This window comes from Oryctolagus cuniculus, chromosome 4 (assembly GCF_964237555.1).
Source record: "Oryctolagus cuniculus chromosome 4, mOryCun1.1, whole genome shotgun sequence".
Lineage (NCBI taxonomy): Eukaryota > Metazoa > Chordata > Mammalia > Lagomorpha > Leporidae > Oryctolagus > Oryctolagus cuniculus.
The window spans coordinates 79,468,541-79,482,908 of NC_091435.1; the positions used below are offsets into that span (position 1 = coordinate 79,468,541).

The window sequence follows — 14,368 nt, forward strand, 5'->3', positions numbered from 1 at the left end:
TTTTCCAAGCACACTCTATATGGCAGCTGCCTTGCACCTGCAGCGGGAGGCGGAGGCGCCCCAGGGCGCGCAGTGGGGGGTGGTGTCTCCTCGGCCTGGGGGCAGGAGGGTGTGAGTCCACTCACCAGACTCCCCCTAGGGAAACCCGGGCCGCTCACAACATGAGAAGGATCACTGGGCTGCAGGAAGGAGTTGGGAAGAAGCTTACTGAGTTCTCATTGGTTTCAAACCAGGGAGATCCAACCATGCAGGGGGAGGCGGCGTGGTTTATGAATAGTCCTGCAGCGGCGAGAGAACTGACCCGACCAAAGTGCTGACTCAAAGTGGCCAGTGCAGGGGGCTGCAGGCAGGGGAACAGCCGAATATTCCTCCTCCCCAACTGACCACCAGCCACACAAGCGCAGAGGGCAACTCAATCCCAGTGAAAGTGGCATAGCTCGGGTTTACCAAAGCCGCTGACGGGAAGGAGAGGCAGTAAAGCCTCCAGTTAGGATGGCAGACAGGGAGGGTGCTGGGATGCAGTGGGGGAGCCGCAGGTTTTGCAATGCCCATATCCCACAATGGAGTCCCAGCCACTCCACGTTTCTGATCCGGCTTCCTGCTGATGCTACCGGGAGACAGCAGACGATGGCACGGGTATTTGGGTTCCTGCCATCCATGTGGAAGACCTGGCTGGAGTTCCTGGCTCTTGGCTTTGGCCTGGTCTAACTCTGACTGTTGTGGGCATTTGAGTTAACCAATGGAAGGAACATCTCTGTCCCTCTTTCAAAGAAGTAAATAAATCTTTTTTTAAAGAAAAGATGGTGGACTATATATTGATTCTAATTTGAATGGGCTAATTAAGTGACTGAAACATAAAAATAATGGATTTGTCTCAGTTCATAACTTAATCAAAAAAGAATCATTCTTTTTTGGGGTTTAACAACAACAACAACAAAACCTTTTAAGGGATGGATGTTTGGTGCAGGAATTAAAAATGCTGGTTGGAATGTGCACATCCTGCATCGGAGTGCCTGGGTTCAAGTCCTGGCTCTGCTCCCGAGCCCAGCTTCCTGATGGTGCACACCCTGGGAGGCAACAGGTGACAGCTGAATCACGTGGGTCCCTGACATCTGCATGGGAGACCTGGGTTGGGTTCCAAGCTCCTGGTTTCAGCCTGACCCAGCCCAATGTTATGGGACATTTGGGAAGTGAATCAGCAGAGAAAGAGAGATCTCTCTATGCCTCTGTCTGTCTCTCTGACTTTTAAATAAAAATAACCAAAAAAAGAAGATAGATTTCTCTTTAAAAATGTTAAGGAGATCGTTTGAGTTATGGTGGACTTTTTAAAAAAATGGCTGTGATTTTTTTTTATTGCAGTAAAATATATACAACATAAAATGTGCCATTTTACTCATTTTTAAGTAATTTTTTACCCATTTTTAAGTAACCGTTCAATGGCATGGCTGAAACTCAGAAAGAAATATTGTGCAACCATCACTGCTGTATCTTCCCAAAACCCTTTCATCACTCCTGCAGGAACTCCACCCATCAACAGCTCCCCATCCTCCCGCTCGTCTGCGGTCCACAAGCCCTCATCTCTCTATGTCGCTGGGAGCTCGCCTCGGCTGAGTGTTTCACCTCAATGGAATCCTACAGTACGGGACCTTCTGTGCCTGGCTTCTTCCACTCGGCATATTTTCAAAGCTCGTCTGGGTCACAGCACATCACTCCTTTTTACGGCTGAGCCGTATTCTACCGCAGTCACAGTCCCTATGTGTTGATCCATTCATCTGTTCACCGATACTTGGGTTGTGTCCACCTTTGGCTCCTGGGAGTATGTGTTGTCCTTTTATAGCCGTGGAATGAAGAAGGTGGAACCGGGGCAGAGGGGCTTAACGCAGAAAGACCAAAAGGCAGGAGGTGACCGAACCCAGCGCAGGAGGACAGGGACCCAGGGTCCACCCCCAGGAGGCGCTGCTGAGCGCATGGCACAGGGACTTGCCAGGGGGCCGTGGAGACCTGCCCCTCTCTGGGCCACAACAAAGGAGCCCTGGGTCCCCTCCTGTCCTGTCAACCAGTCCTCCAGGACCTGGATCGTGAGGAAACTCTACAGCTAGCAGACTAAGGATGCTGCTTGAAGGGTGGAGAGGGAAGGGGACTTTGCAGGTGACAAAGACCCACTACCTGCAGGGGACAGGGTGCCCACTGCAGAGTGTGGAGGGGAGGGGAATACAGCAGGGCCCAGCTCCGAGGAAGCGGCCAACACATCTCTCCCCGGGACGGGACAGTTCCTGGCTTAAGAGGAAGGAGATGAGGGGAAGGTGTGGTGGGCAAGGCAGACAGGGAGTGGAGTGATTTTCCCAACAGCCCAATCTGGCCTGAGTGTCAGGTGCCATCAAGGGACACAGCCGGGACAGGGGACAGCGTATGCCCAAGAGAAGACATGGGGGAAATGCGCAAGAGCAAGCCAGATCCCCGATCCTGGACTCCTGCTGCCTACACCTGCTGTCTGAGATGCTGAGCCACTCCACGGGAGGCTGGAACCCCCACCAGGGCATGTGGGGATGCCAAAGTGGACATCAAAGGGGACCTTCAGCCAGTGCTTATGGTCTGCTGCTGTGTGCCAGGCTTTGTGCCAGTGCCCTTCTGCTGTCCCACCAGACACCATGGGGACAGGTGCAGACAAACACAAGTGGCAGCAACCGCCCCTCCTTGCTGAAAAGATCTGCAAAGTCTGCATGAGGCAGCCAGTGAGACACAGGCTCCCGCTGACAAACCCCTACCATCTGGCTGGTTGCGGCAGGTGCACCCCTGCCAAGTGTGACGCCGGCCCCTGGGAGCGCTCCCGCCAGTGGGCTGGGAGGAGTGGGAGGAAGGCAGCCGGGTTCCGGCGCCGGCTGGACTCACCTTCACGCAGGAGTAGATCATGGACACAAACACCACCAAGGTCAGCAGCAGGAAGCAGGCCAGGTAGAAACTCAGCATGAACATGGAGCTGGAGGAGGACGAGGTGAGAGGGCACTGGGCACGCGGCGGCAGACCCCCGGCGCCCGTTCCTAGGAGGGGACCTGAAGCTGCTCCCTTGCCCCAAACCCCAGACCTCAGCCTCCCTTGCCCCACCACCCAGAAGTTCTCCGAGAGGTCCCATCCAGGAGCCTCCCCACAATGGTCCGGCTCCTGCCCTCCCCACTGCTCTGCCACCTTCCTGAGAGGAACAGCAGTGCACAGAGCCTCGTGGAGAACTGGGGCCTGATTCGTAACCAGCCACAGGCTCGCTTCACTTACTCTGGAAGAAGCCACTTAAAAATCTCCTGGGACAGGCACTGTGGCGTAGCAGGTAAAGCCACCGCCTATGACACCGGCATCCCATATGGGTGCTGGTTCAAGCCCTGGCTGCTCCACTCCTGATCCAGCTCCCTGCTAATGCACCTGGGAAAGCAGCGGAAGATGGCCCAAGTGCTTGGCTCCTACACCCACGTGGGAGACCCAGATGAGGTTCATGGCTCCTGGCTTCGGCCTGGTCCAGATCTCTCCCTGTCTCTGTCTCTCTTTCCCTATAACTCTTTCAACATAAATAATCATTTTTAAAAAAATGACCTCCCACCTATTCCCTCCAAGTCCTCACTCAAGGCTCAGCAATTGTGAGGGTAGAGAACAGCTTTGGTCCGAGGCTTTGATTTGGAGATGGATCTGCCAGCAGCCCGGCCCCTCTGTGAGACACAGGGAGGCCGGACCCTTCAGGAGGGCACAGTTCCTAAACCTCCCCGGCCACACGTCCTGCTTGGCTTTTGCGCCCCAGTTACTGGCCAGTTCAACAGGACAAAGGCAAGTATGCCGTTGGCCCCTCCCTCCGGAGGCAGGTGGCAGGCCACCATCAGGGAGGAGCCTGGGACACCAGTGCTGCTGGCGACTCTCCTTCTGGAGCCCCCATCTGCCCTCGTGGGGCGGGGGCGGGCAGCAGCATGGCCGTGCACACCACGCCTCCGGGGAGCCCTGCAAGGGGAATGAGGCCTGGCAGGTTAAAGGCCAGCGGGGACCAGAGCAGGAGCACACTTCCTCCAGGGAGGCCTCCAGCTGCGCCTCTGTGCCAGGCTTCCACGGGAGCCAGCACTGAACTGCCTTCCACAGACGCAGCGAGGGGGAAGACCTCTCTGCAGAGGAAAGCAGGGCCTTTACGTTGTTTGAAGGCTCCCCCGAGAGGGGACGGTGAGGCTCTGCCTCTGCAGGTGCCTCAGCCAGCTGGGCCTGTGCCGGGGAGGGACCGGAGCACCTGGGACGACCGGCCCCCAGCCCTGCTGCGGACACACTTCTGGGAATGTGAATATGGACTGGGGAAGGCAGCGAAGGTGGTTTTTTTTGGTGATGATTAAGGAGGAAAATGTCCTGAAAATGGGTGGATACTGAGGCAAAATGTCTTTGTGTCTAAAATTTACTTCTGGGGTTGGCATGTTGAAACAGCGGGTTAACCTGGCATCTGTGACACCGGCATCCCATATGAGCTCCGAATCAAGTCCTGGCTGCTCTACTTTTGATCCAGCTCCCTGCTAATGCACTTGAGAGAGCAGCAAAGGATGGCCCAAGTGCCCTTGGCCCTCCTGCCACCCACAAGCCAGACCTGGGTGGAATCACGGGCTCCTGGACTCAGCCTGGCCCAGCCCTCGCTACTGCATTCACCTGGGCAGTGAACCAGAGGGTGGGAGACCTCTCCCTCTTGCTCTCTCTCTGTAACTCTGCCTTTCAGGTAAATAGATAAATCTTAAAAGAAAAATTAAAATAATACAGTTTACTTTAAAAAATCAGAAAAAATGGATGAAATACATGTCGCAAAATACTGGATGTTGATAAGATTAATTATTTTCCTGGGCATTTGGATGACTGCATAATCAAAATTAAAAATACATGGACATGTACATGTAGGTGAGTTGGCAGTACCTGTACATGTGTTCAAATGCACACATGTGTGCACACACAGCTCTCACACATGTGGACACAACAGGGCAGTCAGCCTTCTCCTGTGAGTGACTATGTCACAAACACTTCCCTTCCAGAAGCCACTGGCCACTTCTGAGCAGTCCCCAGGGAAGCCACTGGCTCTCAGCGACAGTCGGGCCTCAGAAGAGCACAGGAGTACCTCTTTGGGAAATGCCTTCAGCACCAAGAAATCCATCCCTTTCAAATAGCCAGAGTCTTGGAATCCTTTATCTTTGGAAGATGCACTGATATTTTTGTGCAAGAACCAAAGGTCACCAGAAGCCAGCCTGGTACACCCTGGGGCTGACTGGACCGTGCCATGAAGTCTTCTACCCCAGCATGACCACGCCACATTGCGGTCCCACGGAGGACAGGTGCACAAGCTCCTGCCCTCACCCCCTCACCCAAATAGGCTCCTCCTCCACAATCACCTTCTCCCCACCCCCAGGACACCCTGCAACCAGGCAGAACAGGGACACTTACTGGGGCACGATGGTGATCTGGACACAGCAGATGAAGAGGAAGACGAGCGAGGCACACGCCACGTAGGCACCAAAGCGGTCGTCCACCTGCTTGGAGTACTGAGAGGAACAGACAGGGTGAGAGGGCTGCTGCTGACCCAACTGCCTGGGGCTGGCCGTGCACAAAGTCGACTCCCAGGACAGAGAAGACCTGAGAACCAGAGCTACACTCAGGTGGCCAGAAGATGACTGTGGGGAGGGCAGGGGAAGGCAGCTTGGAATGGCAATGGCATCAGGCCAGAAGGCCCCTGCAGCCAGGCCACTGTCACAGTCACAAGTGATGCCTATAAATTCCTGGGCACCACACACCTGTGGAAATCCACCAGGCGTCACGGGCTGGCTGTCCTCATAGGAGCCTGCAAAGTTGGGGCAGAACTGCGCTGTCTCTACTGAGAGAGGAGCCAGCTGGGGCTCAGAGAGGTTCCGTGACCTATCCAAAGTCACGCGCAGCCCGTGTGACAGCAGCCAGTTGTGCTAACGGAGGAGGGCGCTGGCACAGTCACTGGTCCATTTACCGCTGGTCAACGTCACAGCTGCCCTGTCCCAGGGCTTCTCTGCTACAGAGCCCGCTCTCCCGCCGGGGGCTGAGCAGGCTCTACCTGAGCGGTGGGAGGAACTGGGTGTGACGTGGTGCAGGAGGCAGCACCCGGACACCAGGACCAGGGTCTGGCCTGGCTCCCACCACTGCTTCGCTGGGTGGCCTGCACAGTCACCCAGCCACCCTGCCCACGCCCGTTTCAGCTTTAACACCTGGCGGGTGATCGTGGTGATAACAGGAACGACACAAAGGCCCGGAGCATCTCCCGACCACGCTCCGTGTGGCAGGCACCCACACGCCTCCTGCATTTCACACCCATGAACGCATTTCACCCCTGCTCTGGCCCTGTGGTGTGGGTTTGCTAAACAACCCGCTTTTCCAGGTGAGGAAGCCGAGGCACACAGAGCTGAGGGTCCCCACACCCCCATCTCTCTGGGCAGCGTCAGAGCCGGGGACACTGAGGGCTCCGTCCCCGGCACCAGCAGCGCTGGTGACAGAAGCAGGACAGGTCCCGGTGCTTTGCCCCCCCCCCCCCATACCTTCTTCTCTAAGTCAGGCTCCCTGAAGGTCAAGAGGAACCTGCGGACGTGCTCGGACCGCAGCCTGTCGATGCTCCTGGCGTCGATTGCCCGGCCCAGAAACTCATCCACTTCATCCTCGGGGTTCGTACTCTCCTGGGCGTTCCTGGGGAGAAGGAGGGGCAGACACCAGACAGGCTGACCGCCAGGGGTGTCACTACAGGCTGGCTTCACATGTCCTCCTGGACCTTCCAGAGCCCTGCCCACAGCTTGGGGGTGGGGAGCAGGGATTGAGACCAGGCGGCCAGAAGCCTAAGGCCACGGGCACGTCAATGCGAACAACTGTCTCAGGCCCGCGGCTGGAGGGCTTCTCTGTTACTACAGGACTCTGTGACAGCGACGGTGTGACTCATCGCTGAAGCTTTGACTTGGCTCCCGCAGGGAACAGTCTCTGCTCCCCTCTCTCCAGCTGCGGCCTCAGCCCGAGGCCTGATGGTGACGCTCTGGCCACAGTCCCACCTGGTCCCTTCACCCCTGCTCAGGTCTCAAGATCTTGGGGTGCTGAACTTAAAACCCCCATTTCCAAGGTGCCGCCTACTCCTGGGGTAGAATTTCTGTGTGTCCAGAGAGCAGGGAAGTGGAGGAGAGGGAGGGGGGCTCTGGAGGTGGTCAGGGGCTGCTGGCCAACGGCAAGGTGTGCATCCTCCCAAGGCAGCTGCTGCGTGAGCACTGCCGAAGCCCCGCCCCCGCTGGCGTCCTGGGCCGCCCGGCAGCTAAGACCGTGGGATCATTTCTCAGGGAGCAATCCCCACACCAAGGGAGAGGGAACAAAGGCGGGTGCGGTACTCACTTGTCCTTGGGGTCTTCAAAGCCCTGTGAGAGGAGAGACAGAGAGGAGCGTGAGACAGAGGCGAGAGGCGGGGCTTCGAGAGGGCCCCGGGCGCTCCTCTCCTCTCCGTGGTGGGCCAGAGCCCGGAGCCCGGAGCCCGAGGCTCAGGGCTTCCCCTCCCTGCCTTCGCGGGCACATGCAGCGGGGCTCCTCCAAGGGGAAGGGCCCTGTGCCGGGTGCGGGATGCGCTGACTTCACTCCCTCCTCAGGCAGTCTGGGAGTCCATGCCCTTCCTCCCTGCACGGCCCGCCCTGCCCCTGGACCCTGTCCTCCGAGCCCCCACCACCAGCTCTTCTTACTGAGATGGAAATGAGAACCAGTGAAGCGGCTCTCACATGTGCACACGCACACACATACACACACATGCACATACACACACCCCACACCGCACATGCCCAGGTTCTGCCCTGAACTCCGGCTGGGGCGAAACTTTTGTGCTGAGGACAGGCATATTCTCACGAGGCCAGAGTGGGTCCCTGCCTGCAGGGGGTGTGGTGGGGGAGCATCAAACTGAAAGCCCAACTTGGGGTGAGCCTGCCACTACACGGAAGGATCAATGCATTTCAGGGGCCCCATGTTGTGGTGCGATGGGTTAATCCACTGCTTCTAACACTTGTAGCCCATACTGGAGCACCGGTTCCCGTCCCGGCTGCTCCACTTCTGATCCCGCTCCCTGTTCATGTGCCTGGGAAAGTGGCAGAAGATGGCCCAAGTGCTTGTGCCCCAGGCCACCCACATGGGAGACTGGGTGGAGTTCTGGGATCCTGGCTTCAGCCTGGATCAGTCCTGGTGGTTGTGGCCATTTGGGGAGTGAACCTGTGGATAAAAGAGCTCTTTCCTTCTCTCTGTTTCTCTCTCTGTCACTCTGCCTTTCAAGTGAATAAATATATATGTCTTTAAAAAGGAAATGCATTTCAGGGTCTGACCAGCTGTGACAGAATAGAGGGGTCCCTGCAAGAGGAGGATTGGGGGGGGGCACAAGCAGCCCAGGCCTGAAGTTTCAGGGAAGGCTCAGGTTGCCAGGATCAGGACCAGGACCAGAACCAGAACCTGGACTGGACAGGGGATGAGCCCTCATGGCTGCAGCCCAGTGTGGGCCCCTGTGCGGGCCCCTGTGCGGAGCAGACAGGGACTGCAGCCAGTGCTAGGTACCCCAACAACTCTACGCGAGCTCCCCTATCTTTCTTCCCACTGAGGACGCGGTGTAAAAACACACATGGGGTCCGTGGGCTTCCCCAGGCACGAGAGCGCTGGGTGCTGGCACAGCCACAGCTCCACGCAGCACTAGCTCCCCCTGGCTCTCTCCACCCCTCATGGTGGGGGGGTCCTAGGAGCTTCAGCAACCTCCAAGCCACCAACCACGGGCTCAGGTGCTGGGCCCCTCTCCTTGTCCTCTGAGAATCACCAGGCCCTCTCTCCTGTCTGCAAGGCCTGTCCCATTCCGCCATCAGGAGGCATGGGTGTCACCCTGAGCACAGCACGGCTGGCCAGCAGACAGATGTGCAGGTGAGCTCTTCACAGAACACTGACCGTGGCGTGCTGGCCCACCGAGGCCCATCACAGGAGTGGGCGACAATTTTACTGTGGGACCGTGAACCTGAGCTGCATTGCGCATTCACCGGCCTCAATCGCTCCAAACCACTCTGATGGGACTCTGAGACTGGTTTCTGCCTCTCCGGTGCCTCTCTGGCCACCCCCTGGGGCTGGTGTTGGGGACTTGTCTTCTTCCCGTGCTGAGCAGGAAGAGAAGGTGTGCACCCTGGGCTCAGACTCAGGCTGGGGTGGGGAGCTGAGAACAGAGCAGACAATGCATCGGCCCAAAAGCCACCCCAGCGAGGTGCTCAGGGCGCCAGTGGGCAGGCCAGGATCACTCCCTGGGAGCAGGTCCCTGCCCCTTACCACGCCTGCCATTAGATCTCACAGTCAGGCCCAAGTGCGAGGCAGCCCAGCTCATCGCCGTCCTAGAAGGTGGGGAAAGCAGCAGACTGCTGCCTGCGGGCCGTTCTCGCTCTGCTCCGTCCCTGCTCTGTCGAATCCTCGCCCCTCCACCTTTGGTGAACTCATTTTCATTTGAAAGCAATGATGGAGGGTCAGGGTAAGAGCCCTCCTTTTGCAGGTCTTTCTCAAAGGCTTGAAGCAAGTTTAACCCCAAAGCCAGTGTGCGGTGTGGCCACTGCTGGCACCTGCTTCCATCCCAACCCAGGGATGCAGGCTGGACAGGCCGGTTGGGGGTGGGGCACTGGGAGCCTGCTCGAGGACACCAGCCTCTTCAGGGGACACCACGGCCACCGCCCACCTGGGAGGGGCCCTGGCCTCCTGCAGAGGCTGTGCTGCGGGGCACCCTGTCCTGACACCTTCCCTTCCCTGCGGGCAAAGCAGTCAGCACCGTGGCTGCCTTCCCGGCAGCCTCCTCTTCCACAGTTGCGGCCTTCCCCATCTGGCCCTCACTGCTAATCCTTGCCCTAACAATGATCAATGCGTCTTCCAAACCGGTGCTGAGCCTCCAAACTGCCTCCTTCAAGGCTTGCAAGGAACTACACAGGGATCATCAAACACAACTCCCTGCAATGTCAAACAGAAACGACCCAGTGCAGCCCCTTGCCGCCGGCCCTCCTCCTCCCCACCTCCCTCTGTCCCCTCTCAGGGTCTGTCCCCTTCCCTGCCTCGCTCCGCTCCACCTGCTCTCAGCCTTGTCCCTCCCCGCTCCGGACCAGGTGAGTAGAATCTGCAGGACGCCACGATAGGGCTGGGGTGACAGCACGGAGCATCCCATCAACTGCTCTTTGCTCCGGGGAGGGCGCCCGGGGGACGCGAGTGGCAGCCAGAGCCCTGGGAAGAGGCTGGGTCTCTCCTCTCCTGCCCCCACCTAACACCCAGGCACCTTGATGGCTTCTCTGCCGTCATAGCTTACAAGGGAGGTCCTGACTCAGCCCATGTTCCCTCCCATTCCCCTCCCTGCACCTGTGCTGTCTGCTCCCAGTAGCGAGCCGGAGGACAGGGGTCTCCAGCCCGGCCCCTCCTCCGAGCCCCTGGCCCTGGCCTACCTGTCTCTCCTGGCTTCTCTGCAACTTGACCAGTCTGACCCGCAGGCCCAAACGCGGGCATCCAGGTGGCACGCTCCGCTTACTCACACAGTGGCCCCTGCACCTGCTCACAGCCTCCCTCTGGCAGCTGACTCCCCGCTGGGGAACAGCAGCCTCTGAGCCGGTTCCCGGGGCTCCAACAGAGACTGTGAGGCTGCTGTGACCTGGTTTCTGTTCATCCCCCTTCCCTGCTTCCCCAGACGCGCATCCTGAGTCAGCCTGAACCTGCTGTGTGCGGCCACAGCAGTGGGTGTCTGGGGGGAGGGCACTGTCCTCCAAGGCAGGCAGGGGGTGGTGGTGACACCGCAGCCTCCTCCGCTCCTTCAGCCTGAGGGTTCCCATGGGAGCTTGCAGCTGGCAGGGGGCGGGGCTTTCTCAGTGCAGAGGCAGTGGGGGGGGGTAGGGAAGAGAGGGGGAGACCTCCTCCCAGCCCTCACCGGAAAGCACTGGGGTGGCTTCTGGACAGTTGAGCCACAGAGGTGGGAAATAAATGTGGTGCGTGCAGCAGGGGAGTCTGGTGAGCTGGTGCTCGGCCAGCACCCAGGGCTGCACAACTGGGGGCTCTGGCGGGACCCTGAGATCAACTGCCCCGGGCTCTGCTACCAGAGCATCACCGTGCTGGGCCCTCCAAGCTGGGAGGGCTCCCTGGGGCCTCCAGCACCTCGCCTAAAGCAGGCTGGCTCCTAAAGCAGGCTGACCCCGCTTCTGAGTCCTGTGGCTCTCCCATCTCCCTCGGGGAACACGAAAGGCCCAGCCCTCACCACCCCCCCCCACCCGGCCCCGCCAGCTGCTCACCATCCGCTTCATCTCCTTGGAGACCTGGTTGCCACCCAGGTGGTTGTAGAAGGGGCGCTCGGCCCCCCAGTGTGGCGGGTTGTGCCCGATGGAGTTGGTTCGCTGGCGGTTCATCTTGGCGATCATGGCCTTCTCTTCTTTCTGGGAGAGTAATGCAGAGGGTGGGCCTGCGGCCAGCGACACTGGAGGAGCCCAGCTAGGGGGCGCCCTCTCCTCTCTGCATGTCCCAGGAGGCCAGTGTCTGTGCGAACCTAGAGCTCCCCCAACCCCCGCAGCCCGAGTCAGCCTCCCAGCCCCCTCCAAACTCCTCCCGCCAGCCCCAGCTGGCCCAGGCAAGGGTGCAGATGTTTGAGTGGTCTTGGGTGTCCCATCGCTCTTCTCCCTGCAAGTCTGCCCAGGAGATTCTGTCCCTGGCAGCTCTCAGTACCGATGCTCATGTCCCTCTCCACCTGCGGGCCTGAACCCATGCACCTGCTCCCTCTCCTCCCTTACCCTGGGGACGACTCAGCGATTGATGTCACACCCAGCTCTGCTCCCTGGGACGTGGGGGCTGAGGGCAGGCTCCACCTGCAGCTGCAGGGGTGGGCAGAGCCTGGGTCTACCGGTGCCCAGGGTGACAGCAGGAGAGGAGACCTGGGCTCCCATGTGCACGTAGCTTCCCTAATGAGGCACCCTCTGGCAGAAGGGGTGGAGGGCAGCTTCTAAGGGGGTGAACATCACTGCCAGCAGGGGGCGCTAGGACTGACTCGCAGTGAACAAGGCTCAGCACCCACCAAGGGGCAGGCTCACTCCCGAGCACCTCTGTCTGTCCACCCAAACAGGTGCAAGAATGGAGAGCCACAGAGGCCCTGGGGAGACCCTCATCTCCCCTTGTCAGACGAGGCAAGTGGGGCTCAGGGAGACCCTCGGCCTGCTTCAGCGGACACTGCTGGGGTGCAGGCTGTGGTTCTGTCCATTTCCATCTCATCTCATCAACCTGGAGGCGCCATGACCCAAGGGACTCTGGGTAGAAGGTACGAAGGTAAGGTCGCAGGTCTGTGACCAGGGGCTGCGATAAGAATTGGGGAGACTCCAGTTCCTGTGGGCTCTGGCCAAGGAACAAGTGAATGTTCACTAACAGGTCAATTAAGCCACAAGCAGTTCCCCCCAAAGTGCCCTGGGGTCTCTCCTCCCTCCAGGGGCCTTGCAGCCAGGACCCACTCCTCTGAGATCCCTCTCCTGTGGGCACCTGCTCCCAACAGCCCTGCTTCCTTCTAAAAGTGTAACTTTCAAGGCCAGCACTGTGGTCTGAATGATGCTGGTCTGAAACGCCGGCATCCCATACGGGTGCCAGTTTGAGTCCCGGCTGCTCCACTTCCGATCCGGCTCTCTGCTATGGCCTGGGAAAGCAGTGGAAGGTGGCCCCAGTCCTTGGGCCCCTGCACCGCATGGGCAACCAGAAGCAGCTCCTGGCTCCTGGCTTCAGATCGGAGCAGCTCTGGCTGTTGCCGCCAACTGGGGAATGAACCATCAGACGGAAGCCCTCTCTCTCTCTCTCTGCCTCTCCTCTCTCTCAAATAAAGAAAGAAATCTTTAAAAGCAAAGTGTAACTTTCCCTACAGCTCGATTTTGTCACCACTCTAACTTTTATGAAGAGAAATTGTGAAGCTTCTCCCTGGCGAAGGGCAGCGACCAACACATTAAGTCAAGGGGCAGGCGCGGGAGGAAGAGGCTTTTCATTTAGGGAGAAATATAAAATGTTCTCTTCATTCGCTTTAAAAATTAAGAACACAGAACATGACACCAGTAAAAATAGAACTCCAAAGCCCGCTAATAATTCGGTTTTCTATTTTGGCAAGTGTGGGCTGCACGAGGCGGGAGGGGAAGAAGTCTAAACTTGGAAGGGAGAGAAGACAGAGGTCAGGACACAAAGATGCACAGGCACGGGCCGGGACAGACGCTGACACATGTGGTGAGCTTCAAAAAGTTCGCGGAAAATGGCACTGAAAGGTCAGCATTTTGGCGCAAAAACTTGGAAATCCACGCATCTGAGGGAAATTCTAGAAGCCCATTAAAACACATTATGAATAAAACTACGCATGGATTTCTTTTAACATTTATTCAATTGAAAGGCAGAGTGACAGAGAGATGGGCCATCCTCTGGTTCACTCCCACATGCCTGCAACAGCTGGGGCAGGGCCAGGCTGAAGCCAGGAACCCAGAACTCCATTCAGGTCTCCCACACGGGTGGCAGGAACCCAAGTACTGGGGCCATCTCCTTCTGCCTTCGAAGGCGTGTTAGCAGGAAGCCAGATCAGAAGTGGAGCAGCCAGGACTGAAACAAGCACTCTGATATGGGATGTGGGGGTCCCAGGTGGCTGCCTTGTCTGCTGTGCCACAGCGCCCTCCCTGTGTATAGATTTCATAATCTCCTGCTCCAAAATAAATTTATCATTCTTTAAAAAATAACTTTTTAATTTCATTTTTCACCAACTTTTTGAAGTATCCTTATGGAGACAGAGAGAGAGAGAGAGAGAGAGAAAGGACAAACATCCACCTAGTATAAGGCAAAGAAAAGGAGAAAGATGGAGTGGAATCACATGTTATTGGTAGACACAGATTTCCTGGATGTGGTTTCCACCTGTGGCCGTGTGGTCCACGGCTGCTGATTTGGGGGCCTGTTGCGTTTTTGCAACAGAAGCAAAAGGAAAAGATTCCCTCTTCCCCATCCACCTCTGCACGGCCTCTCTGGCTCCACAGCCGCATAAGGAGCACAGAAGCAGAGGGGAAGCTGCAGCGGGGAACACGCCCCTCCCCAGGCCTGGAGCCCCTGCCACGGACCCGCTTCTGGGTGCAGCGCAGGATGAGGAAGGTCTCGATGCTGTGCTCCTTGAGGTAGGCGTTGCGCTCGCCCCCGCAGCCTGGCTCCACCTCGTAGTCGCCGTTCAGGTAGTTGAGGGTGGCCTTGGTGATGTGGATGCGTCTAGGAAGGGAAGTGAATTCAGAACTCCAGCTCAGTCACAGCTCAACTCCCAGAGCCCCGAGCTACGGCTCAAATCTGAGCCCCCAACCTCACGCCGTATCCCTCCCAC

General features: G+C 58.1%; 1 protein-coding gene across 1 annotated transcript in view; it reads right to left on the minus strand.

The window, feature by feature from the left end:
* ADCY5 (adenylate cyclase 5) overlaps positions 1-14,368 on the minus strand; it is a 163,512-nt gene that overhangs the window by 25,868 nt on the left and 123,276 nt on the right. Inside the window, 6 exon segments of the mRNA NM_001082628.1 lie at positions 2,890-2,977; positions 5,437-5,534; positions 6,552-6,696; positions 7,381-7,403; positions 11,298-11,438; positions 14,118-14,259. Of these exon segments, the coding sequence (NP_001076097.1) occupies positions 2,890-2,977; positions 5,437-5,534; positions 6,552-6,696; positions 7,381-7,403; positions 11,298-11,438; positions 14,118-14,259 (637 nt within the window).